The sequence below is a fragment of the Patagioenas fasciata genome, chromosome 10 (genome assembly GCF_037038585.1).
Source record: "Patagioenas fasciata isolate bPatFas1 chromosome 10, bPatFas1.hap1, whole genome shotgun sequence".
Taxonomy (NCBI): Eukaryota; Metazoa; Chordata; class Aves; order Columbiformes; family Columbidae; genus Patagioenas; species Patagioenas fasciata.
Genome location: NC_092529.1, coordinates 1,842,883 through 1,870,640, shown reverse-complemented (window position 1 = coordinate 1,870,640; position 27,758 = coordinate 1,842,883). Strand labels below are relative to the sequence as shown.

The window sequence follows — 27,758 nt, the reverse complement described above, 5'->3', positions numbered from 1 at the left end:
TAATGGGACACAGCAAATAATGATAATGGAAAGAGAAAATAAAGCAGAAGTTAATAGAGAGATATAGAGGCAGAGATTTCATTTGAAAAAAGCATCCAACACTTTGCAACCTTAAAAGCTCTTTAAGTGTAATTTGTATGAGTGGTTTAGCATGTATTTCCATAAATTTTACAGTTTAGAGAAGTCTAACGGCATTTTTGTCTAATGTGTGTACGTCATTTTCCCCTCACTTATTTCCCACACATAGATAGTTCTCTAAGACAGCTTCCTAAATTTTAAGATCTGGCAGATGAAGGAGTTGCTTCAAGAATAGATTCTCGTTAACTATTCAAAAATCTAAGTGTTGTCCAACAGGAGAAATAAACCCCACAGGAAACAATGCAGGGATGTGAGGCGGAACTGCGGTACCTCCACTTCGGACAGTTTCCTGACCACTTCGATCTTCTCCTGAAGGACCCGCCTCAGGGACTCTTTGGCTGTCGTCTCATAGTTGTGTTTGTCTTCTTGCAATGCAATAAGCTCTTTTCGTATACTGTCTTCTGTTTGATTCTGCGCAAGGTAATTCAAAGTTAAGAGTATAAATCAGTGTTTTGCAGATTAAATACATCAGATTGTGATAAGACCTGTTCTACTGCAAAATGTTTAGCAATTTCTGGTAGATGGGAGAATGTGATGGATAAATCAGTGATTAAAGAGTCTTGACATGACTGAATGTAAACCAGTTGGTTTTGAAGGGTGTGCATGGCAGCACAGGTTCAGTGATCAGCTTTGATTACAGGAAATACATGGGTTTTTGAACACTGCTAAGAGAATGCCAACCCTAGAAGACCCATGATTTGACAAACCAGAAGCCTACGAGGTCCCACCTGCAAGATGGACCTGCAAAAAAAGTGCTTATAACTAAGTAGTTCAGAGGAATTAAAAATAAAAGAACAAATTTAAGGCAGGCATAGGTGGTCTGAACAACAATCAAGGCAGAGCACACTTGTCACTCTGTCTCTCAATATCCAAACAGCTCATCAACGCCTTTTCTGAAGTCCCTGTTCAGAAAGAACCATCCACAGGGAATAGGGCAGAATCGCTCCTCCTCACCAATGACAAAAGGCCTTTCTGCATTTCAGTACACACATTTAAACGTATATGCAAAATAAATCAGTTTAAGCTCAAAAATTGTGAAAAATAGCTGTTTATCTAGATTTTAAATGATTCCATGAAATACAGAGAAGATCCACAGTTTCCACGCTATTCAGTTTATCCAAATGGCACAGGCTGGTTTCAGAAAGTTTTCATTCCAACTGCTTTCCTATAACGAGCCCATTTCACCACAGTTCCAAAGAGCTCTGCCAGAATTACACGTTAAGCGAGCCGCTTACCTTTGAACACGCCTGCAACTGATTGCCCATAACCTCCAAGCGTGACAGCAGCCTGTCTTCGTCTATTAAAGCCTGGTAGAAAAGAGCGTCACCTTAGTATTGACAAGTGCTTTACGTAGTTCCAGCAGAGCTCTGCTTTAAAGACCTGAGTTTCGTTGGAGTATTTACTACTATTGATTATTTCAAACCGGTACATAACCACTATCAAACATCATCTTTTGCACAGTGTAAGAAAACCACCATAAGCTTTTAATTCTTTCTGCTGCTTTTCCCCCCCATTGTTTGTAAATTAATAGCTAAAATTCACGTGCTGCTGCATAATTCAGTGCAGAAAAGAAAAGGATGCCTGCAGGTACCTGCCAACTCGTATCTGAAGCCTCTTGTGTGACAGCGAGCAGTCGCTGAAGGGTTGCCAGCTTCTGTTCCAACATTTGTTCCCGATGTAAGGCTTCCTACCAAGAGAGCAGAGCAGCCGGCGGTTCAGCAGAACAGAAGCAACATAAAAGACACCAAAATACAAAGGAAAAAAGGAAATGTGAGTAGGAAGCACTGTCACGTAATTCAAAACTATAGCAGGCCCATCCCATTTTATCCATCCATCCATCCATCCACCCACCCACCCACTCACTTGTATGGATATGTTAATTAGAAAATATTATCCTATAACCTTAGGTTCCTAACATATGCGTGGAAAACGAACGTTTTTAAGTACACATAGTAACAACTTTTTGTTTCCAAGACTTAAAAACGCTTTGACTTTCGTCAATGATTTGAGTGACAAAATAGTAAACACCAAAAGGCAGCTTGGCAGCTCCTGTGCAATGAGCCGCTCGCCCTCAAGCCGTGTCCCAGAAGAACACCAAGCAAAAACTACTGGGTTTGTTTGATTTCTATCTAAGGACAGTAAGAGAGAAGAGCATCTTCATTAACAATCCCAGGATACAGAGGGCAACAGATTGGTGACAAAGTATTTGGCCTCCCAAGCAAAGAGCACCTGCCTGAGCTGCTTCCTGCTATGGCAGCAAATACAGATCATGTTAATGTCCATCTCAAACGCCTCATCGTCCACGTGAATAAACAAAAACTGCCACTATCAAAGAAAAACAGGCAGAAGTCGGTAGAACTACGCATAAATTAAAGCTACCTAGAAATTACCAGTAGGAATGTTTTCACATCTTGCCCAGAAAGCGGATTTTATAATCCTTTCTAAAGAGCTGACCTATATATGTTAGTTCACACTTTAATGTGTTGCCATTTGGCAGAAAAGCCTATTCAAAGGATGGTTTGGGTTGAAGGGACCTTAAAGCTCCCCCAGTGCCCCCCCTGCCATGAGCAGGGACATCTTCACCAGCTCAGGTTGCTCAGAGCCCCGTCCAGCCTGGCCTGGGATGTCTCCAGGGATGGTTCAGCCACCACCTCTCTGGCCAATAACATTTTACATCATTTCACTACAGAAAAAGGTATTTACATGCTTATCATGTTCCAGTTTACAAAATGGAAGCCAAACAAAGATACACAAAGCATAAGATCCGCGTTTTGAACAATGACATCAAGAGAAAAGTTACCTGTAGATACTGTGAAAGCTGAAACAATTCCTGAGAATACATACTGGGAGTGTTAGCAGCAACCTGGAAATAAAGGAATCTATCAATCAAAATGGCTTTGGATTCTTCATTAAGCTCAAGTAACAAAATTCATAATTTAAATCACAAAGGCAAATTTAAGATTCTCTAACAACTGGCGTTTTCAATCACTTATTGTTCCGCTACTTTTTTGTTTGGTTGCTTTATTTGTTTTAATTATAGAATTGCCAGCTCCGGACTGAGTTCCCACTGTGTTCATGTCTTTGCAAGTTCTTGACCCATCAGTGCATCCGAGTTTTTAAGGCTTTTGTTTCAGTTGAGATTAAACTGACAGAAAAGAAACCAGGCGCACAAAATGTGATGCTGCACCGGCTTCTCTCCCTGCGCTGTCCCTCGGAATCTTAAACCAGGAACGTATCTAAATGGACTTGGACTTCAAGTCAGAAATGGGCACGGGGCTGAATAGGGCAGAAAACACCAAATTACTGCAATTACCTTGTCAACAGGGCTTGGTAATGGAGCATGGATAACACTATAAAACAAAATAGAATCGAACAGTGAACACAAATAGCAGCTCAAAAATCTAGGAGATCCTTAGTGCTGTGCATTTAACCAAGATGCTTTGTATTTTTTAAGTTTATTCTTCAGATATAAATGAAGAGCTGATATACAAACACGCAAAACCAGTTAACATGATGCTGAGCAACACTTTCAAAGTTATAGAACTATTTCCAAATCACAAATCCAAGGTCTATTCTAACAACTCTCTTTACCAACGTCTATTTTAGTAGTTACATAATATCTGACTTCTAAAAACTGATTTATTAAGCTTTAAACCGGTTTACAAGCACAAACAAACGATATGAAAAGGCAGTGGATATACCATTCTAGTTCACAAATTCAATAAACTGAGTACGATAATACTTAGTAACTTAGAGAATTGTGTGCACTCCGGTTGGAGTGGATATTGCACTTGCACATTCTCATCAGAACTAAAAATACACCACCATACAGTTCTACTATTTCTTATTAGGACACACAATTACATAGAGAATTTGCCATACTACATCGTAAAGCCTCATGCAAATACTTCTGCATATTAATGATCAAAGAATATTTAAATAAGCAGTCAAAACTATACAATTGCTGGGGATGAAAGGTTATGTCATGTGTAGTTGGCACTCAGTTACTGCAAATAAAGTCAGAAAATCCCAACTTGATAAGGACTTTTTTATCCTTGTTTAGAACTTGTTTGTTCTTCCATAGTTGTCTTTATTTCTGAAAACAACAGGCAAATGAGCTTTCTTTTCCATAATGCCTGCAAAAGAACCGTGCCCTCAGTTCTTTTCTTCGCATGGTCACAGGAAAATAAATTGCTCTTATGCTGATTTAAACATAAATCATTCAAACCCTCATTATACAGCAGTTTAGCTTTGGTAGACACATATTTATTCTTACTCTGATCGCAATCGAGCTTCCATCCCATCTGGAAGAAATAGTTTGATTGTGGAGACTATACATCCATGGGTAACTGGAAAGAAACAAACAATAAGTCATCACGAGTTGTTGCTATTTAATTAAAGTTCAACAGTTAATGTTATAGTAACCAAAGTGTTTTAAGAAACCCTGGGGCACAAACGGCTCCAAGTGCCCGGCTCTGCCCTCCCCAGCGCTGGAGATGGATCTTATTGTTAGAAACGTGAGGAGGTTCTGCTGGGTACGGGTCTGACGTAGCTCCAGGTCCAGCTCTTCTGCAAGATGCAAGTTTACTCAGTTTCTGTACGTTTTGACCATAAAACGAGGAAAAAGGAACATGCCTAAACAAGGCGAGGGGGACGCAGGAGCATAAACCAATTAACGAGCCACCTGTTCGACGAGCACATCCAGGGATTTAAACGTAACACACTCAATATGTGTCGCTGGACACTCCAACATCTGGAACAGGCCAAGTGGCTGCTATCGACAAACACGGGGATCACAAAGGGAACGCGGAGGCACCGCCGCGCTCTCGGGCACCGCGAGCAGCATCATTCAAACCCCACGGCCCTGTTTCTGCCCCCAGCCCTAGGCAAGCGCCCTCCCATTTCACGAGGAGGAAATCTGCTTCTCCAGGACTAAATTCAAGATCCTTTGAACTCAATAAGCATCCTAAAGAATAAGAGAAGCAAACTCAGTATTTAATTGTTACATCGAGTTCAACCTCTCTTCAAAATGTTTGCCAAAAACATTACTGACACCATTTTCAATGATATTGCAAACAGTCAAATTGCATCTGGCTTTTTTTGCCCTTGTATGATTTGGGAAGCCAAAATTCTTTCCAGTTACATGGAAAGATAAGACAGATGCTGTTCCCAGAAATACTGCCACAAGCTAGATATAAATCAACATATAGTCATCCACCACTGTACCTAAAGCAACCACCAACATACAAATAGCTGCTCTACTTTCATGGTTATTAATATCAGCAAAACGGTTAATCTGGCTTTGGAAAAAAAGGACAACGTGTGTTTTAGGGCAACGGCAGCGCTCCAGGGAAACCAGACGGGGCTTCTAGGCGGCTGTCTCAATGGAATCTAAAAATACAGGAGAAATGATCCAGCTGAACGGAGCTGTTCTAACCTTCATTCAGTGCTAAAAGCTCATGCTTTGGAGAAGTATTATCTTGGCTACAGCACCTTGTTTTTTTCAGGCTGGTCTGGTAAGGTATTGCATTTACATGCCAGGGGAGACCAGCCAGGACCTCATTGTCAAAACCAGGGGTATTGGGGTCTTTTTTGGCTTCAGACTTAGGTCCCTAGAATTCACAAATCTGTTCTTGTAAAAACATTTTAAAATGCATTAGCAATATTAGCTGTAGCATGTAACACTCACACGGCTTTCATAATGAAGACGCTTTCCTTTAAGGGATAAACAGGGAATTAGTGATTTCAAGAAGAAAAGTATCAGGGTAGCTGAAATTGAAGACCAACAGACAGCTTTACCTTTGGGTTATAGATCTGACATTGTATAATTCTGAAGTTTTTCCATCAACACTAAGACTCCAACAAAATAATAATCTAAAAGCTGCAGGAGCTTTATTTGTGTAAAAACTACGAGAGGATTTAGCAGAGGGTCTCAAGCAGACATTGATTGTGATGTATATTATAACCCAGCATTTCACTAGGGTTGTAATATAAAATATAATTGAAAAAAAGGAAAATCCTGCACACTGTCCTTTAACTAACAGTTTGTTATAACTGGAAGATAAAAGAGAAAGTCTAAGGGAAAGGTAAAGCAACATATAAAACGTTATCATAGGGATGATCGGACCGGATAGTACAAAATGTTTATATTCAAAGCTATATTATTCCTTTTGGGGAATTTAAAGAAAAAGGCGGTAAAGCAGGCTCTGTTTGCCGAATGGGACCGAGCTGATCCTCCTCCCCGGCCCCGCCGCCCCTCCTGCCCCGTCCCGTCCCGTCCCGTCCCGTCACTCACCCGTGCCCGCGGGGCCGGAGCGGCCGGCCCTGCCCGGCCCGAGCGCCGCCCGGAGCGCCGGAGCGCGGCTGCGGGGACGCGGCGGCGCCGCCAGGGGGCGCCCGCGCGGGCAGCGGGGTGGGGGGGTGGGGGGGGCCGCCTAACGCTGCCCCCGCTCCTCACCCCGCACAAACCCGGCCAAAACACCCATTTCTGCGCCGGCTGCCCTGTGGAACTGCAGCACGAACCTGCGGCGCCGTCCGTGCTGCGCCGTCCTGCCCCACAGCCCCAAAAACCCACCCAGAGGCGCCCCGAACCCTCATGGGGGGCTTTGCTGCCAAGGAGCATCAACACGGGAATAAAGAAATCATTTTGTCTAATTTTTTTATCTTGCTTCACCGACAATTTGCAAACAATGCTTTCTTTTTTCATTTCACTTGTTAACGTGATGTAAACAGCCACGGCAATCACATTAAGAAACCCTGTCTGTTGAGATGTCTGTGTGTCTGTCGAGATGTCCGTGTGTCTGTCCAGCAGCTCGCGCTGCGTCTCCCCACCTGCACAGCGTCTTCAAACACCACGCGAGAGGAAAAAACATCTTAAAGAGTCCAAACTTGACCAGGAACAAGCGCATGAACTGTATTTGACCCAAATTATCTGGTATTATTTGACCCGCTGCTCCTTCCCCAGCGGGGCGCTCAGCACCACTTTGCTGCAATGCTGTGGCCCGGACCACAGGCGCTGGAAGGACACGAACCACGATGTGACACAGAGGAAAGTGTGGTGAGATGATTAATAGATCAGTACTGTACTAAGAAGAGGGAAACGAGCAGGGCTGTGCGCTCGTTAGTAACATAACAAGTGGACAAATAAGGAAGCGGGAGTGTTGGAAACCGTTAATCCAGGTTAGGAATGGCTTGAGCTCGGCAGCAGAGCGCAGAGGGATTGGGGCTCATGTAAGATATCCTCATAAAAAATCACATACCGAGTGCGCCACTATTCCAGTGAACTAAACCAAGATGGTATTTGCAAGAAAATTACTTACTAAAACACAGCCTGAATAATAAAATGTATTCCAGCAATACGTACACAATTCAGAATTTACATAAACAGGTAAACTCTGCTTGTTCCGTCATTACCTCCTAATTACACACAGCAAAACGTTGAAACGTCTCGTGCGGGTAAGGCATTATGTAAATACCTGAACGCAAAATGGTTTTAAAGGGAATCCCTAATTTACAAACTACTTTCACGTCTGTTTCATTGCTAGAGTAGGTTAGCAGTAACACCTAAGATTACTGGAAGAACTGGTGAAGAAGCGTTTAAGTTCATTCCAGCTGCGTTCAGGGGTGAACACCTGAGCTGGGTGCTGCCGTTTCGTGCCCCAGCACGACGACACCATCCCCATTTGTGTGCGCTCTGCCTCACCAGCGAGCTCGACACATTGCTGGGTAACGTGAGCACGGCTCCCGTGTTCAAAGCCAAAGAGGGAAAGGCTGCACAGCCTCAGCACCACCAACCAAATCATTAACCGAACGCCAACCGCCGAGATCGTGTTTTGTAAAACTAACGTAAAACCGCTGGGAAGAATCGACCACCGGCAAGAATCTGCTGAGATGAACTCACACAAACTGTCACACGAACTAATTGCAAATAGTTGCTGATAAACACAAGCGAACGCCAATTCTTCTTCCAACTAAATATTAAGTTAAAAATTAGTTTAGCTCTAAATAAAATGGCAAAATTTCGCTTATTTTAGTAACGACAGCATCTCAGATGAATAGTTCCAGCTTCATTAGATGCAATGTATTCCTTTGACTTGTTCCACGTATACTGCTAGTATTCACAAGTATCTGCAACCACTTCGCATGAAATAACATTTTATGTAACTCCCAGACAATTCCAACTGGACACCTGGGAGTTAAATCCTTGCAACATCATCTTTGAGAGGAGTGAAATAACGTGATGTGACCTTCACCACCATGAATCACAAATACGGGAGCTCCAGAAGCTCTCCAAGACAATACCGAACCGCCTCCATTGCTCAACGCTGTTTTCTTTACAGACGTACTCATTAACCTTCCTCCCATACTCCAGACTGTGAGAACTACAACCTACCAGGCTAAGGACAGAAAGAATTCAACTAACAGATGGAACAGGCTTCATATTTTTGTTTTGTTCACTTAATGCTGTTTGGAAATTCTACTGTTGTACTGTGGGTTGGTTTGTTGGGTTTTAGGGGATTCGGTTTGGGGAGGGGTGTGTGTGGTTTTTATAAGAACTTTACCACCAGTATTTCAATTTAATATTGTTCTTTCATTTCATTCTTTTGTAATAGACCCTCTTTAAGAACAAGCTCTATTTAGGTCTTGTTCAGAAAAGCAGTGCAGCGGAAGAGCAGCGATGGCAGTTCCGCTGTTCTATTGCCAATCTGTGCATTACTGGATGAGGATCCTTCAGCACACAACCAGAACTTCCACGCTTAGGGAAAATAACAGACCCACGAGTTAACTTTAAAAAGTCTTGACCGTACTGATTACAATCTAATCACTAACATACAGACCAGTCTTCAGGAAGAGAAAGAAACTACTCCTGAAACACTGCCCATAAATGCAAAAGAAAAGAGACAGAGGTTGCATTTTATTAACACAGACATATAGCTGTTATAATACAAGGTCTCAAGTGTGCGTACTAGGAAGAGGATATCGATAAAACCAAATAAAAATCCCATAAACTCATTTTCCAGCCAGCAACATTTTTCTATCCTCATTTGAAAGCACCTTCAGGAACGAAAATCAGGAGCTGGCACAGAAATAAAAAGCAGGTATCGAGGTATCTTGACAAGAATGGCATTGGTTTGTTTCAAACTTACGCCAAGTATCAAGAAATGCAGTTTCATACTTCTGCCACATTATTTGCTGAAGCTTTAGGGTTCATGGGCTTGAAAGAAAGGGAGTTACATAAATAAAAGTTAACAAACTCAGCCCCCCAGCACTATGCACATGGGCCCATGCTGCACTGTTACAACTGCTCTAAGTCAATGTAAGTGAAGCAACAGCTCAGCCCCGCTGAGCTCCTGTTTCTGGACCTACATCTCCCCTTAAAGATTGCATTGTAATCAGCTGTTCTGAATAAATACACATGGAAAAACAACACCAACAAACCCCAAACAAACCAGAGAATGGTCCATACCCTTACCTTTCCGCGTGTTCTCCGTCACATCTACACCAAACTGGATGATGTCGCCTGACATAATTTCACATGGTGGGCTTTCCTCTGATCCTCTACTCAGTCTCTGGCTATTAATAAAGGTACCATTACTACTTTTAGTGTCTTGAAGATAGAACTGTAAAAAACAAACAAACAAAATATAGTAAAATATCTGGAAAGAAACCAAAATAAGTATGATGAAACTTCAGCTTTCAGTACAATTTTATTTGCGGTAAAATAGAGCTTGACACCCCAGTGTACAAGAGGACAAATGTATTGAACTCGAAACACCCTCCTTAGGATGCGACACCTTCACGTCATCGACAAATATTTGTATTTGATTTTCAGCTGTTTAACATCGGATTGAATTCTAGTACATACACTGTGCAAATAATTGCTACAAACTGTGTTTAACCCACTGCCGGCACGGAAAGGATCAGACATTGTTCCCAACACCTTCTGCCACTGATACGGAAGAACTTATGTTGGTCAACACACCAAGATTGAACCTGCTCACACGTTTATGGTACCAGTGTTCTGTGACAGAAATACACCATAGGGAACAACGGCACAAGGAAAAGCCTTGGCAGAGCATAGAATAAAGGAATTGTAATGTAAGATTATGTTGAAACTAAGGGAAACAAAACTAGGACATTTTTACCTCTCAGGGATACTAATTCACACCATTAAGTTAATCTCAAGATTGCTGCATCGTTAAGTATCTTTGTAAATATCCATTTGTAGAGTTAATTAAATTTTAATAGCAACTTATTGAATGTGAAACTGCTTATGACACAAGACTCGTAGTCAGAACTGCCCCAAGAAGAGGTGAGAAGTGAGTCAGCCAAAGAGCTGATGAGCAGACGGCACCGAAAGGGGACGGACGGTTCCTACGGGCCAGGTGGAGCTGCTGCTCTGAGTCACCAACCGGACTGCAGGGTGAGGAGGCACTGCGGGAACCCGAGGGGACGGGGGTCCCTGCCCTCCTGCACGCACACGCGACCTCAGCGAGCCCCAATGCAAGTGCAAGACGGGGAAATTGTGGCCTTCAGAGAAATTCATGTATTCCCATGTGTGTCCTTTAAAAACAACTGATGGGTTTTTTTCTTCAGGATTCCACGGTTTTATTTGCCTCTGTGCTGCCATCCAGAGGGACCTGGACAGGCTGGAGAGTTGGGTGGGGAATAACCTGATCAAATTTAACAAAGGAAAGTGTAGAGCCCTGCATGTGGGCAGGAATCAACCCCAGGTTCCAGTATAGGTTGGGAAATCACATATTAGAGAGCAGTGTAGGGGAAAGGGACCTGGGGGTCCTGGGGACAGCAGGGTGACCATGAGCCAGCACTGGGCCCTTGTGGCCAGGAAGGCCAATGGTACCTGGGGTGGGTTAGAAGGGGGTGGTCAGTAGGTCAGAGAGGTTCTCCTGCCCCTCTGCTCTGCCCTGGGGAGACCACACCTGGAATATTGTGTCCAGTTGTGGCCCCTCAGTTCCAGAAGGACAGGGAACTGCTGGAGAGAGTCCAGCGCAGCCACCAAGATGCTGAAGGGAGTGGAGCATCTCCCGTGTGAGGAAAGGCTGAGGGAGCTGGGGCTCTGGAGCTGCAGGAGACTGAGGGGTAACCTTATTAATGTTTATAAATATATAAAGGGTGAGTGTCAGGAGGATGGAGCCAGGCTCCTCTTGGTGACAACCAATGATAGGACAAGGGTAATGGGATCAAGCTGGAACACAAGAGGTTCCACCTAAACTTGAGAAGAAACTTCTTCTCAGTGAGGGTGCCAGAGCCTGGCCCAGGCTGCCCAGGGAGGTTGTGGAGTCTCCTTCTCTGCAGACATTCAAACCCGCCTGGACACCTTCCTGTGGAACCTCAGCTGGGTGTTCCTGCTCCATGGGGGGACTGGACTGGATGATCTTTTGAAGTCCCTTCCAATCCCAAACATACTGTGATACTGTGTGATATTGCACCCCTCAAAAAAAAGTGAGGTAAAACTCAAACTAACAGTGCCAAGGGAAAGGTGAGGTTAAAATGGAGCAAGGGGCCAGCACTATGGCTCTTCAGATCTCATATTGGAAAGTGCCACCCAGCATGTGATAAATCTCTCCCGAGGAGGGGACTTCACACAGCAGCCAAGGCAATGTTGGTTCAGCAGGTCTGTGGAATGAATGACTGCATGAAAAGCAGCACAGGAAAGATTTTCCCCCATACATGTGTCTTTGATCTTAAATTAAAGAAAATAATAATCAAAGAGTCATAAAGACGAAGGTAAACACAAATTATGGATACAACAAGAAATTATGGCTGTGTTCACTGCATTAGCATCCAGACCTACCCTGCTCTAAATAACATATTATGAAATACTATCTTCAAATATATAATGATATATAAGATAGCTTTTATAACAGTTATGAGTTTAAAAGCCAATCAAACTAATTAGCTTGTTAATTTCCTCATCTGACAATACTGAGCCCTCCCACAGCTCAGTGCAGAGATGATTATTTTTTACTTCCTGTTGGTTTTCAATTAGCGTCCTGCTCCATCTGAAAATCTTTCTGTTATGAAAAAGTGAGTCACAAGCAAGGAGAAACAAACATGCTCATGCTTATTTGCTTTTCCCCACCCTTTTCTTTGCTATGCATAACAGCTGCCTTTTATCTCTCCCATTTTTTGATTAATCAGTGTCCCTCGCAAACACACGTGTGCAGAATGTGCAGATGGGGCGCAGATGAGCCGGCCCAGGAACAGGAGTGAGCAGAGGAGAGGAAGCACAGCAGAGCCACAGCGACAGAGCTTGCGAAACACCAGCGGACTCACCATCCACACTGAAAAAAGATCTGTAGACAAACGCAATTCAGTTTAACATTATTAAACTGATGTTCATTCAGCTGCGTGCTACTGAATTTCATTACGTAAATTTTAGAAAAGTGATGCTCTTGGAGTCTTTACAAATAGGATTAAAACTTCCTTCTTCCTGCATCTAGTAAAGAAATTAATAATAGCAGTACCATGTGAATGAGGTGATGTTTCAGTAGAAAAGCACTGACTTCAAGACTTGGCAAAAAGGATTCAGGCATCTTGTCTTTAATGCAGCCACCGGTCAACAGCCCAGGGCGCTGGGCCCTTGCATGGAAATAACATTTGGATTTGTGCCGTGAAAGTTGTCACTGGTTCAAATGATCTTAAAGGTCAATCCCTCCATCACTTTCGTGTCATTACTAACAGTTACCTTCAGAAAACAAAATCAAGTGCAAGCCCTGAAACAGACACGTATACAATAACTAATGTTTATGGTGGTACACTGGTATTTCCTATATGTGGCATCCTCGGTGGGTTCTCCAGTCCCCAAACATGGAGCCTCCTGTGGAAGCAGCAGCATTTGTTCTCCCCCCCTCCAGCACAAACACTCCTATGACCTGATCGCCCCAAGCACAAAACGCTCACCAGAGAACCCCAAGTGTGTTCTAAAGCAGAGCTGCCCCAGCACCGAGCAAGGCAGGGAATCAGGAACGGCACCAGCTCCCATCGCTTTGGCTGCCCCCACGCACAGCCATCCTTGGCCATTCTAAGAGCACATCACCGCTACTCCATCTAACCCAGCGTGAACCTGCAGGTCAGGACAGTCACAATGAGAATTACAATGAGGAGAATCACTGGAGAACTGAGACAGTCACAAGATTCACTCCATGAAGAGGAGCAAATTCGACATCTAAAAATGTGGACACAGACCACAGCATATCAGGCTTACTCCATGGCTGAATTAATAACTAAGTAAATAATAAGCATTAAAATGTAGGCCATTGCCTTTTCCAGAAAGTCAATCATTAATATATTTTGTTAATTCAATATATTTTCACTGCCCACACAACTAATGCTGAAAGCAAATGCCCATTTCAGGGCCTCCTCATTTACCCTTCTTTTCCTCACCTCTTAATTCTTGTGTGAAACAAACACACACAGCCCCCAGGTGCTTCAGGGCCCTGCCATACAGGCTTTGAGGCATTCGTTAACACCAGAAAGATTGGAATAATTTGCCAAATGCTGAACTATAGCCCCTAAGGGATGACAGCGTCATTTCTGCCGTGTGCTCCCCCCGGGCAGGGGGTGGCAGCTGAGCCACCAAGCGCCGCAGTGACCGTGACGGTCTCCCCGGTTCAGGCTGCACATTGCGTGACCAACCGCTGAACAATTAATTGATGCTGGCGTTACAAATGCACCCGGGTACTAAAGCTCATACTAAAATTCAGCAAGCAAACAGGGATCTAGAAATTGGAGTACTCGGCCTAGAGTGATACTTCAGTTCAGAATGGGACCAAGCAGCAGCACAATTTGTTCACTTGGTTCACGCTGAGTGTTCTACCAGGTGAAGTACATTGACTGTGCACAATATGAACTGTGCACAAAGATTCTAGAACAATACATAATGGGGTCAGACCCACATGAGCAGCATTTATCACACTGCAGCCAGAAGCTTTTTCTCCCCTACAATTAAAGGATCGTTTTCTTTCCCTTGGAGTGCTAACTCTGGGTATTTACCACTTTGGGAGCAGCACTTGTGCCGGCAGAGTTCACTGTGCAAACCAACTGGATTCCAGCTCGGTCCTCTGGCTGTAGGACAGTGAAGTTCATCTGCTAAATTATCTCCAGACCCAGCTGATTGAGTTCCTCATTCTGCTCTGCTTAGACACATCCTAAATTCCTTTCCTCTCCCTTGCCTGACTCCACCCACCTACCAAGGCCGTACAAGTATTTGTCTCCATAAGCAAATATAATTCACAGGGTGGGGTACAGCAAGCAAAACTGTTTTTCTATTTAGTTTTATATTTCTGAAACACATGGATCTAATAGCTGTTTGCTTACTTGACTCCAGCTACTTCAATCTGGAAACAAAACCAATGCATGAACTTTACAGCTCTCAGCAAATCTCCTTTTTAAAAGGATTCTAGCTGAGGCAGGCACATGCTATGGGACTTAGAGTGACCAGCTATGAAGAAAGGGATTTTCAAGGAGTGGTAGCTGACTACTCAGGGACCGTAAGTATTGAAGGTGCTCAGAGCAAAGCACCACTTGCTAGTAGTTTTCAGTAACTTCTTTGGAAAATAATAAACTTAACTCTTTCTATTCAGTAAAGAAAAGGAGAAAAAGTTAACAGTCTTTGATATAGCACTGGACAAAGATTATTCACCCTAAATCTTCAAATGGAAGTGTAAACCCAGTGTAAACGCGGCTATTCTGATGTCAAAGGTTAAAACGCTGAGCTGGCCCAGGAGCCGAGCGCTGTCCTCCCCGAGCTGCCCGCGCTCCATGGGCGCGAATCGGCTCCTCCGCTGACCACGGCTGTTCAGCCCTTGGAGCTTTGTTGACTGCACTGCCAGGACAACCCCGGCGGCTGCTCATACCTGTTGTCAAGCTGAATAAACCGTGGCAGTAAAAGCAGTTTTGTGCCAGCATAAGCGAGCCTGGGTATAAACAGAGTTCGGCCTTTTCTGGATGTATTTGAAGTGCTGTAAAGTATCAATCCCTCTGCTGCTTGCCCTGACCTGACAGTTCAAGTGCTTTGAAGTTCACTGCAGGCTTCGTTCAGCTTCACTTTCATCTGCGCTAAATCAGCGGGATTTGTCTCAAGAGGACATGGGGTTGCAGCAGGGACCGCAGGACCTTGGGTAGGGGGCCCTGCCCGACAGCCAGAGGCACCGGCAGCTCAGACTGTGCACAAACACCCGTCTGCTACACCCGGAGCTGCTGGAGCGCGTCCCTGGGCAGCACAATGTCACCTTCCTCCACAACACCCAGCAAACATTTCCAGGTGTGTTGTGCCTGCAAACACTGCAGCACAGACTTTTCCTTCACCATACAACATTGCAATGCTTATTTTAACTGGTGAGGTCTACAGATACACCTATCAGAAATTTAAATTATGGCCTATCAAAAGCACTCACAAAAAAAGACAAACATGACAGGATGCTTGCAGAGTTAACACCATCTCCTACCTGTCGCGCTCATTAGGCAAGAGCATTTACTTCCCAAACCACTACTGAAACCCCAGAGTCACCAGTATTTGTAACTGAACTTACTGGTCTGAAGGCAAAAAGCTCAGGACTCAAGGTTACTATTAATCAATAGCTCTATGTTGTTCTTCAGTGGCTGCATTTACCCACACAATCTACCTTACATCAGGAAAATCCAGATGTCAGACATCTACGTTAAAAGCACTTTATTAGGAAGTGGTCATTATTAACAGAAAGGCTACTAGAAAGATTAAGCAATACTTTAATAATTCAGTTTTAGAACTAGCTATGTGGAGCAGTATTGTTACCTTTTCTGCAGTAGTTCATGTTAAAGAGATTGGCAGATGATAGCTAGAAGTTTAAGTTTAGGAGCTCAAACTATATCACAATCCAAGTTCTCTAGTTTAAAACGAAAGCAAAGAACCATGCCAACAATTTAAAGCTTGTAAATACATAGAACAGAACGAGGATGAAGATTTCCAGTGCTCGTCTCCCAAAGTTCCCTGTGATCACACAGCAGCACCCGTAGCTTCCAGCCACAGTCCCACATCTGTCCCAGTCACCATCACTGGTTGAGACCCAGGTCTCCAGCTCCGTGTGGTCACGGATGAAAGAAACAAGGTGCCTGCTCCTCACCCCCTCAGCAGCACCACTCGCCATGGACTCGCAGTTCCGAGCACTTTAAAGTTGTTTAATTTGGTGGGTACGTAACAGCGACCTGGGCTAAAACTGGGTGCACTTCAGCAGCCGGTTCCTAAGGCCCACACTCACACCTCCCACGGCAGCCGCTGATCTCTGTCGGTTGCTGTATGGCAGAACCTTAAGACTTTAAAGTACATTTCACAACCCGAATTTGGAGTTCTCTGTAATAGGAGATACCTGTCTGAGGCTGGAGCACAGTGAGAAAGCCACCATGACCCGCATCAGCTTCGCTTTCATAAAATATAAGTAGAACTGCATTACAAGTCCTGGAACCCCCAACATCCCAACGATCAGTAAAGAACAGTACAAACATCACTAATCCACTTCTGGATCTCTTTTATTTACTTTAGCTCTAAAATGAACTTTCCACACTCCAAAAACTTCTGGAAAAAAAATAATACTAATGTAATAGATTGTACTGAAAACAGTGCATGTACTCTGACGGTGTTCTCATCCAAAAGCTTGCACAAAAGATGCCCACGTTCTATCTCTTCATTATTTTAAAGTTTATTTTAAAACAAACCAACCAACATGGAACCAACCACCATGAACAGAAACACGGCGGGAAGGGATGGTTCCCTCGCTCACCCTCCCTGGCAGCGCTGGTGCCCTTCAGGTAACATCACCACCTATCTTCTAGGAACAGAACGGTTGTGAAGTTAACTCAATAATCCCATTCTGGAATTGCAAAATGCAGCAAAACGCCCAGTCACAGCAGAACAAGTCCTGACCACGCTCTGTGACATGGTAACTGCTCATTCCTCGCGGTTTGTAACACGTATATTCACGCAGGAGATCCGCACTGAAGGCCATGGCCTGGAGCAATCCAATATCCACTCCTCTCGCTGAACACAGGGGGGTTGTGGTAAGCAGGTGTGCAATAAAGTGGTTCAAAAGGTAAAAGTTACTCACGGACACTGATCCATCCGCAGATTATTCAAATAAAGCAGAAAAGCAATCACTGTCAAAAGGAGCAGGATGACAAGATATTCCCTAAAAACCTCAACATAAAACCTTTTACCACAAAACGTGACAACGGCGTGCAAGAACAGATCTCGCTTCGCATCAGTCTCATAGTCTTGACCCTGCCCCTTCACATATGCTGTGCTTTAAACTTCCTTTGGTAAGTAAATCATAAGTAGATTAAGGACATTAACTGCCTCAAGGGAGATGCCACTCATGTCTGAATACAGACAAAGCAGAAAAGTTCCCTACAAAATAACCCTCCAATTCAGTACTAATTATGTACAGTTTTCTTGATGAAAATTTAAAAAAAAAAAGGATTTTCAGCCCACAAGAAAATTTTCAAGTACAATCCTAATTCTTTTTGAACTTCTGATACTGAAGAGATTTTTAAGGTATGTTGCTGCTTGAAGTGCTAAGTTAAAATACATTAAAGTGCAATCAAGGGAAGGATTCCTGAGAAATTACAATTCACACATGGTACCAAGATGTTCAAATCGACTCACTGGAATACAAAAGATATATAAAGAAGAGATTTTGTATTACTGCTGCCATAGATGGCAATATCTTACAGAACATAGTGACTTCGAGACACCTTCCTGCTCCGTATTAAAAACGTGACCAGTGTCATGGCCTCATAAACCATTAAAATTCGATAAACCCAGGTTTGTGGAAGGATATTGTACCTGTCGCAAAGCTGCTGTGCTCCGTGTCATTGCGGAACCTCGGTCTCCCGTTACACAAGACATTTCCACAGCTCCTATCGCTGTGATACCGGCGATTACTCTGTATAATTTCCATCAGCTTCTACCACCGCAAACATTTACCCCGGGAAAAACACACGGACAAGGTGACTTTGAGGTTTCGCTTAATGTTACGGTGTTCTCTACATCAACCAATTATGGAAATACAGTGCAACTTAATATGGCTTTAAAATAAAGAGACAAAACACCTTAATAGGCCATTACCCAGGAATCCGGGTTTCTTCAGGATAATCACTTCGGATATAACTTCTAAGTGTAAAATATTGCTGCAATACTCACCAATCCTGGTGCCCTTACACGAATCCTTTCCTCCAAAACTGGACTGAAAGCCAAGTTCACTGTAACAAATTTAATGAGTTTGGCAACGAGATGTACTCAAACTTTGCCATTGCACACGGAAACCTTATCTTGCAGCGTACAAAGTCCTAAAGGCTGTATTTGTAGTATACGTGTATCCAGATAAAACAACTGTGAGCTCTGCAAAGAGCGGGTTCCATATATAACTCTAATTTCTTTGCAAATGTATGTTCTTAAGGGTCTGCAATTTATCGCTGCAATTTACTCTTTGCCTTCAAGCACCTGTACCAATATTCTGCAGCCGGGAAAAGCGCTGAGACTATCCAGAGAACCCACATTTTTATTCTTCAATTTGCAAACAAGACGTGGTTAAAGTTGATAGTTACATTCCCTGGCCAACTTTATAAAGTACAAGGTCAGAATAAACTGTGGTCTCGTCTCCATGTACTGCAATGCAAAGCACGACATTAGGCGGGAGATGGGTCACATTTAAACGGAGCTTTACCCCAGCAGAGACCAAAGGTGAGGCCGAACGCCCTCTTGGTTTCACATTTTAAGAGCCTTATTAAAACCTTGCAGAACTACAAACTAAACCCAAAGATCTACAGCACCTACTAAAATAAACACGGAATTATTTTTAGTGGGAAATAGGCGGAATTGACGGAAAAAGCAGAAGGCAAATATTTTAAAGAATATTTACAAACATTTCAAAAATCTTTTTAAATCACTTCTTTATAAAGAAAGGAAATATTAAAATACTATCAGGATCTAACATAGTAAATACTTACAACAAGAAATCTAACATTACCTATTGTTTCTGCTTCCTCAAAAACCTTGAATCAACGAGATAAGCGATCAGCAAAAAATGAACTGAAATGGAAATTTTCCTTAAGAAATCTGCATTCTTAAACTCGTATCAGCAAACAATCCCACTTTTCCACTGCGAGCAAACTGGGGATGAACCCCTAGAGCATCCCGGCTGACCCGGCACAGCTGACCTGCAGAGCTATGGGGTTGTTGGGCAACTCCAACCCCAGCCGTCCCCATCGGGCGCTGCAAAAGCCACCGAACCACCTTGCGACGCCGTTGTTTCTCCAAGGAGTGAATCATTAGAGCAAAGCTCCTCCGCTCCTCGCTCACGTTCGCTTTTTGACTGCATAAAGAAGTGGTGAAACTATTTAATCCCCTCCTCGTTCCTGCTACTTGCACGCAAGGTGCCGTGCTTACCCGCGGTCATTAATTCCGCTCTGCTGCTGGTTTATGATGGGGAAAACTCCCAGTCATCGCACATTCAGATAAAGAAAAAGCGCCCAGAGACTGCACAGACACCTCCAGATGCAGCAGTGGTTTGGTGCTGTCACATGAAAACGGTATAAATAGTCTAAAAATATCCTGAGAAGTTCATGAGGGTCTCTCCCTCCCTTTAGCAAGGGCCTTATTCCACCTGAAATTAGTCTCAGGCAACTACAGTATTATCTTTATTAAAACACCTGCAGCCAGCCTAGTTAATTCATCTCTCCTTCGCGTAACACAAAGACTTCTTGCTTTCTGACATATCTGCTCCTGAGCTATTTATTACCAGACAGCAGGTGTCACGAGGAAAAGGACGTTCCCCGCATTTCTAAACTGCGGTTCAAACTTCCACACTGAGGATAAACGTAAAGCTATGGTGGTACCGACTTCACGCAGCAATAAAGAGGCAGAAGTACAAGCCCTAACTCAAAAAACTGCCTCAGTGCAAAAGACACGGTACTAATTGTAATCGTGTCAAACTAGGTATTTTTGTAACAGGTCCAAACCACAAATACAACCAAAATACAGCGGAGTGAGAATTCACCGCACGCTTCCTCAGATTGAAAACAAGGGGTCACCAGAGCAACGTGCTCCTCCGTGGTTTTCTGAAGACTCCTCTGCATCTAGGACCAGAACTCAAAAAGCAAAACAAACCAACCAAAAACACCACCCTAAATTCCATTTCTTTTCCTTCTGTGTTTTGAACAGCATTCCGTACAGGGAGCAAACGCCATTAGCTGGAAACCCAGCGCTGTCGGTGAAGGGTGCGGCTCCAGCCAAAGACGGAAAATCCATTTTCCAGCACGGAGGAGCGATCTGACAATTGGGAGTTGAACGTTTGTAGCGGAGGCACTGCCAAGCCGTACCTCCAACAACGCCAGAGCGAAAACACTCTGGGAGGAGGCTGGGTTTATGTGCCACCCATTCCTAGGTCAAGAGTTCTAAAGCAAGCAGTAACTGAATGCCGAACAAAGGCAGATTATTGCAGCGTTCCTTTGAGATCAACAATTTTACAATTAATTCTTTCAAGCTTAAGGGTAGCAATACGTACAGCATGCGGTCACATACCGAGGCGGGTCGGCCAGCAACGTGAGACACTGCATGGGCTGATTTTTTGATAGACGATCTTAGAGAATCTTAGTCAGCCGATTCTTCAGCCGCGTCCTCCTGGCTCCGGAACAAGGGGCAGGTGCTGCCGCCTCCTCCCCGGTCGGGAGCAGCCGGAGCGGGAGCGAGCAGAGCGCAGATAAGACGTTCAAGGATCAGTAATCGCCGTTTCAAACACCGTGTGACTCATGATCCATCCCGGTCTCAGTCAAGGGCAAAAATCACATACACGGTACACCTTGAATTCACAGATTAAAGGGTTTGCTAACGTGGCAAAACATGCCCAGGGAATTATTCTGGTGCAGCTTTCTACGCAGACAAAAGTATTTTGAGGTCTCTTTTTTCTAGCTGTTTTCCATCATGACCACGAAGTCACTGGGGATGTTACACTGGGAACACTGTGCCCATGAATTTTATTCTTCAGACAAGAAAAAGAAACAAACAACACACTGAATGCCTTTTAAAACTTCTTTGTCAATAAAAAAGCACTTAGAACAAGCGCTAAGTGCCCACGACCAACCTGCCAGGAGCAGAGGAATCACAAAGTGCTGCTGCCAACCTCACACCTTTGCCGCTGTCAAACCTGCCAGGCTCGTCACCCGCACTCCTCAGAAATACATTACCAAGCCCTGCACTGGTTTGGACTGAATGTGCCATATTTCCAAGTACAAAAAGAACGTCTTTCTAGCAGCAGCGGTTCCAGGTTTTCACTCCAACATCCTCCACTCAACAGCCGCCGAGTCCCTGTCCACACAGCAGACCCATCCAGGTGTGAAGGTCAGAGCCACCTCCACCACCTGTGTGCAGGTTTCAGGTCAAACTGCCCGGCTGACCCAACGCAGTGTAACATGCTCCTAAGCACCATGACCCCGATTTGTAATGGTTAGAAACATATAGTGAAAGTTTTCACAGCTCACCTCCTAAAGCAGTGATATTCAGTTGCTGACACTCAATACATTGAATCACTTAAGTCATTCTTTGTACTTCAGTATCATCATCAGAAAAGTTATTTCCATTTTCTCTCCCCCCATTTTTTTTAAACAAATCCATTAGTGTAAGCTTCATAGTTTTATTATTGTTATTAGAAATTGAGTTATTAAAGAGGGGGGAATGAGAGGGAAAGAAAGAGGAAGATTTGATAGAAGTACAGATAGATTAAATCCTGAAAACATACGGACGATGAGCGGTCCCTCTGAGCACCGAGCTCTTCCATGCAGCACCAACACAGGGAATGCGCCTCACTCGGCGCAGAAAGCTGGATGTGGTTTGCCCATGAACAAAGGGTCATCAAGGGATTTCTCCCATTAACTCTGGTGTGATGCTTTGAAAAAAAGGGGCAGTGGCAGAGCAAATACGAAGCAAAACAATCCTCCTGCCTACCAAGTACCACGAAAGAGCAAACTAACGTTGGTGGCCTGAAGGACTCAAATACTTCTTCTCTAAACCATCCACTCCCCTGGAAGCTGAACCCAGAAGGTTAAAGTGCCACTGGACTCTTCTATGCGGTAGCCATGGGCTACCAAGAATCATCTCCTAAAACAGAAGGTAAATTACATAATAAATCCATCAAGATTTTTTCCCATAATAATAATTATGGGTGGCATTTCCCTGTTGTCAAGTTATTGTTATATTTTCTTTACCCAATCCTCGTGTTATTCAGTTGCCATTGCCCAGAGAGGTGAACACATGGCTGCTGTAAAACACACAACACACCTAATCAACCATTTGCGAGCAAACTGACACCAGAGCGTGCAAGTAACTTTGCTTTTACAATTCAAACCTGAGTTACAACCACTAGAGGGCAACATAATTATACACACTCGTTTGGTGAAGCAAAGCAACTCAATTACAAAAGCACATCTCAGAAACTGAAGCTGAAGACTCTTCATATATAAAGGTGGGGGGTTTTAATACTGAAATTTCCACAAATTATAGCATGTATATTGCGGGTTGTCTACACTATCAATTCCAATTGCAGAGCCTCAAACACAAGCTACTGCTAAGCTACAACATCCACATTAACAATTCCTCTTCTTCGCGGATTTTAAAATTAGGTTTCTCCACGTCAGTGTTCCTGCTACTGAAATTATGCAAGTCACCGAAATTCCACCCGGAACAAGCAAGGATGTGTAACAATCAGAACGCTGTCAGAGCCTTTGCACATTAAATATAGAAACTGAACTTCCTAATCAATGGTAAAAAATATCTAGTTAGAAATCGGCCATATGCTGCAAAAGAACTGCAATTAACATGCAGTTTTTTTGCACGTCTAATCAGCAATTCAAAAGTGTTGCTGTTCTGAGAACAGTCAGGCTTTCTCCTTACAAAGGCTGCGCTTTCTTAAAATGTATTCTTGACATTTCACATATTAAGTTCTGCTACAATTCATCATCTGAGCTCGTACAAGAACAAAAGAGAAAGTCCAGAAACTAAAGCAAACCAGGAGAATGAGTCATTTACTAAAAGGACAAAACAACAGGCAGTAGGATACGCACTGGTAACTCAAAGTAAAAACGTTTAAAGAATTATTTCCAAATCTGCAGCCGCAAAAGGACACAGAACGAGCTCCGGTGCCGTGTGTCAGATCAACCATCCACTCTAAAACACCCTGATCTGTTCTGTACATCACCAAAACACATGAACCCTCAAATTAAGCTCACATAAAACTCAGACCGCGCTCTCAGCACAAACACGGCCTTCCCACAAAAATACCTTTGCTGTTAAAAGTGAGAAGCTTTGACATACCCAGAGGTTTGTCATCCAAGCCTCAATTTAATATGGCTGTAGACAAGACTATACTTTGATTAAAGAAAAATCAGCGAGACTTTCACGCTACCTATAATTAGTCTAGTAATAGCATGAAGTTTTAATAAACTTTAATTAGGATGAGATGCCATCCATAGCTTGTTTCAAAGGAAAATAGGTCGGGCCACTGGGAACTGGCAGCGTTAAGAGCAACGTGGTTAAATACAAATCCAAGAGAAACACGAGTGTGGCCCCATTGTTTCTTCTAAAAGAGTTTTGTTCTGCACTCAAGCAGTACACTGAGGTCCCGTGCAACACCAGGCATATCAAACCCTAGAGATTATTCTTGTTATAATAAAACAGCATATAAAATTTATATAGCGATCTATATATAGATCAATAACTGCTCTCCTGATTGCATATGCATAGATCCACATGAATATCCACTGGAGCTACATGATGTAGCAGATACAGGTAACAAGTCCAGGCTATGACCGTCCTCCAGCACCTTTTCACGCTGCTCCTGTCAGTTGGTAGGAATTTGAGGTATGTCCAGCATGGACTTCAAAAGAAGGCCAGTCCTCCTCAACCCTGACATTGCCCATTCCTCTGCCGCCACCTGACAGGAGCTCCTGGGCTGAAGAAGCTGCTGTATTTTAGGTATTGTGACTTGAGAGACTCTGTGGCCGTTCCTGGAAAGTAACGTACACACAACCTCAGTCTCTCTATATCTCTTGGCTCTACCGGATACAACTCTCCAGGACAGGCGCAGTATCTGCCCGCTGAGCTCGCAGGGCAGCGCCAGGAGTCTCTGCTTTCTCCTCTATGTATTACAACCATCTTTTGTCCAGACAAGCTCCTCCTTTCGCAGCGCGTCTCTGGTTTGGAGCAGCAACGTGCACAGCACCCCCAGCCGTTCTGCTCCCCACGCAGCCGCTTTCGGGGTCACTCCACAGCACATCTCCAGCTCCCACCCTGTTTGTTTGCTCTGGAAAATAATGAAAACTGGACACGTGTAGAATTTGGCACAAGCTGGTTCCCTCCCTTCACACAACCGCAACATGTGCAAAGCACATCGGCAAGGAGAAAACCACAGAACAGCTGGTACTACAGCTTCAACCTGCAACAGAAGGTGCCTTAAAAAACACAGGAGTGCTGCATTGCCAGGCATAAACACAAATTCTTAATAGGTTCTCGTGGGACAAACAAACTCTATGTTCACTATATTTGTTTATCCCATGGCTTGCTTTTCTGTTTTTTAAAATAAGGTAAAAGAGAAACATTTTCTGTTAAGTGAGGCCCCTCACTTACCTCGTTATATTGCACTTTCTACACTGAACTGAAAGCCGGACAACTTGAGCAGCTTATTTAGCTACTGACTGCACCAAAATGGGTTGGGAACTTCAGCCTCAGCAGCCAAACGTCTCCAGGCTCCTCGCCCCATGGGCTCCCCCGGGACCCTCCGTCACCAGCCACCACCCGGCAGGTTTGCCCTCGCTGTTTCTCAACAGCTCTATAACCTCAGCGTTTCTTAACACGGCGCATCAGGAACGCTGATGTTTTCTTCACTTCCTTTTGAAAGGTTTGACTTGAAAATGTGAACGCCAGACAGCAAACTAGTCAACAACAATGTGTAAAGCACCTCAATAGTTCAAAGTAGAGGAGGAAAATCCCAGGACAACTCACACAGATAATATTTTGAAGGAAAAATGATAGGCATTCAAACCAACAGAACTCAACCCTTGGCTCTTAACTATTCTACCAATATCTACATTGCTTTAGATAACTTACAAACAAATTGTTACAATTTTAGAAAGCCCCTCTGGATTTTATCAGTCATATGTATATACAACAACTAATGTGCAAATTATTAATCCAGTTATCACTTAGTACTTTAAGAGAATAATATAATCGTTGATGCAAAGCAAGTTTCTCAATAGTAATATTCTCTAAGTTAAAACAGAAGTGTTCTTGCGCTGGGCCTTGTGATAGAATGTAACACATGTACCTCTTCACCAGCTGTAATTTCAACTGGAGGTGTAATGCACATTGGAAGAATTGAGTCCCTGAACTGTTCCAAGGGAGAAGAAAAACACACCACCACCACCCACAGAGAGAAACCCATCAGTTTGATACAACCAAATAACAAATTTAATAAAAAGACTCCACAACTGCTCATCTGGGAAAACAAACCAAACAGTTCTTAATCCTCCTGACAACTACACCCTGCAATACAGAACTATCAGAGCAAATAAAGACTCGTCACTTAAGCGACCACGTTTTACTACTCACGCTTTACCTGAGGTTTTTTCCTCATTCTCATTACTGTATCACAGAGAAGTTCAGACTGTTCGCTGATAAAAATCACCATTTGCTGTGACAGTCTTAGAAAAAAACCCAAACAACATCGATTTTTAAAGAAAACTACTAGAACTTGGACATTCTGCAGATGTGGAGTTTCCCCGTTGTGTCAGTTGAAGGATAAAAACATTCATCTCTACTGATTATCAACTACAATGCAAACTGAATTACTGTATTTCTTCAGGAAGCAACATGTTCAAAACTCTATTAAGTATGAAATAAACTATTTCAGCTGGGACAGAACCATGGAAATGAAGGTAAGTAGTTCCATGTTGATGTTTAAAACGTAAACCAAAAGCACTGAAACTAACTCTAACATCCAATAGCTTCAGTAACAAGTCAGGAGTGAAACTATTTTCCCTTTTTTCACGGATCTACCTTCCAACCTCATGAGCAGTTCAACAAAAATCTGTCTGATCAAGTAAGATTTACATTGTTAGGAAGGAAGCTCATTACAACCGCCATGTCTGCATTGCTTAGAACAATGCTTCATTTTTACATGCTAAGAATATTTCGATAGAATTTAAGAAAACAAGCTGAGAAAAATAAGCATTTTCAAAAATGAAACATTCAAACAGCAGACTTGACATAGAAAATCTTCAAGGAAAAGCTTTGTTACCTGAAATGACAATCTTCACCTTTACGATGATTTTCTCACCAGCACAAACTCCGCTCCTGGAGCACCTATGCTTAATGGTACGAGTGAATTTGAAAAGGAGAAGTGGTAATACACGTTTCCTGTTGGTTTACTTCAGAAAAAACAAGAGCAACTTGCAATCTAAAATATGTAATTGTGCCTTCAATTGTTGTAGAGCTTCACTATTCCCTTCTGCATCACTTCATCCACTTTGCAGCCATCACCCTGTCCCTATCCCATCCTGGTAGAACTCCCAGTGCCATCAAAGCCCATGGAACCCTGACTGCTGGTGCTCTCTTCACCCAGGGGTTTATCCCAAACCCTGGGAGGTGATTTGTGCCTCGGTGCTGATACGAGTTCACCTCTGGAGCCCACAGCACCCATGGGCCCGCAGGCTCCGCTCACACTGACCTGAGGAACCGGTGCTTCTATTTACAAGGAATGAGACACAGAAAAGTTTCTCCCAGCCTTTCATCTCACTCCTCTTGCCCCTAATTATCAGACATAATCACTTATGTGGGGCTGCCCCATCACCACGGGGCTCTTACCCTGAAGCCACTTGGACATAAGAGGAGCGGAATCAAAGGAGCAGCTGAGATGGGATGAGACGCTGCCACGGTCTGTTGGCAATCTGTCTGTCTCTGCAGAAGGGGACAGCAGGAAGAGGAAGGTGGCAGCTGGAATTAAAAGTCATTTTCAGAAAGAAAGCCTTAGAAACTCCAAGGCAGAAGTGATGCTCGAAACCAGAGAGGGTAGACAAGGCAGCTCTTCAGGAAAGCTTGGAATTCTTTTCCTCTTGAAGAGTGGAGAGAAGAGAGGACCAACAGTCTAGAGCTGAAGGTTAAGCCAAGCCTACCTGGTTTAAGAGCGGCCCAAGCACCAGAGTTAGCGCATGGAGGGGAAGATGGATGGAAGAGCAGTTACACACTGGCATTTGAGAACCAGTTTGGGAAGATTCTGCGCACCCACAACCTTTTCTGCCACATTTGCTCCCATTTCTTCCGTTTTGTCACACATCTCGCTAAGAATCAGTATTTTGCAGAACATTTTTTACCTCCTCCCTAGAAAAAATAAAGGGAAACTTAATTCCGCGACACACATTACGAATAAAAGGAATTTACTAAAAATCCCTAAAGAAACACAAGGCAAAGAGGCACTCACTGCTGCACAGGCTTTAGGTCTCAGGAGGATGAGATAAATGAGACAAGGAACACTCTGCTGTTGAGGTTCATCAGCCTGTTTCGCTGCCTTCTCACCCTCCCT

At 43.6% G+C, this 27,758-nt stretch overlaps 1 protein-coding gene across 22 annotated transcripts in view; it reads right to left on the bottom strand.

Moving 5' to 3' along the window:
• SLMAP (sarcolemma associated protein) overlaps positions 1-27,758 on the bottom strand; it is an 82,423-nt gene that overhangs the window by 43,529 nt on the left and 11,136 nt on the right. For 21 of the 22 annotated variants that reach the window (XM_071812908.1, XM_065845928.2, XM_065845926.2 and 18 more), the window contains exons 3-9: positions 9,611-9,758; positions 4,415-4,487; positions 3,452-3,488; positions 2,939-3,001; positions 1,730-1,825; positions 1,374-1,445; positions 409-549 (exon numbers count right to left, since the gene is read on the bottom strand). In XM_071812908.1, the coding sequence (XP_071669009.1) occupies positions 409-549; positions 1,374-1,445; positions 1,730-1,825; positions 2,939-3,001; positions 3,452-3,488; positions 4,415-4,487; positions 9,611-9,758 (630 nt within the window). Of the gene's footprint in view, positions 1-408; positions 550-1,373; positions 1,446-1,729; positions 1,826-2,938; positions 3,002-3,451; positions 3,489-4,414; positions 4,488-9,610; positions 9,759-20,713; positions 20,733-27,758 lie in introns of those variants that run through there. The other variant, XM_071812915.1, reaches the window with a different exon arrangement.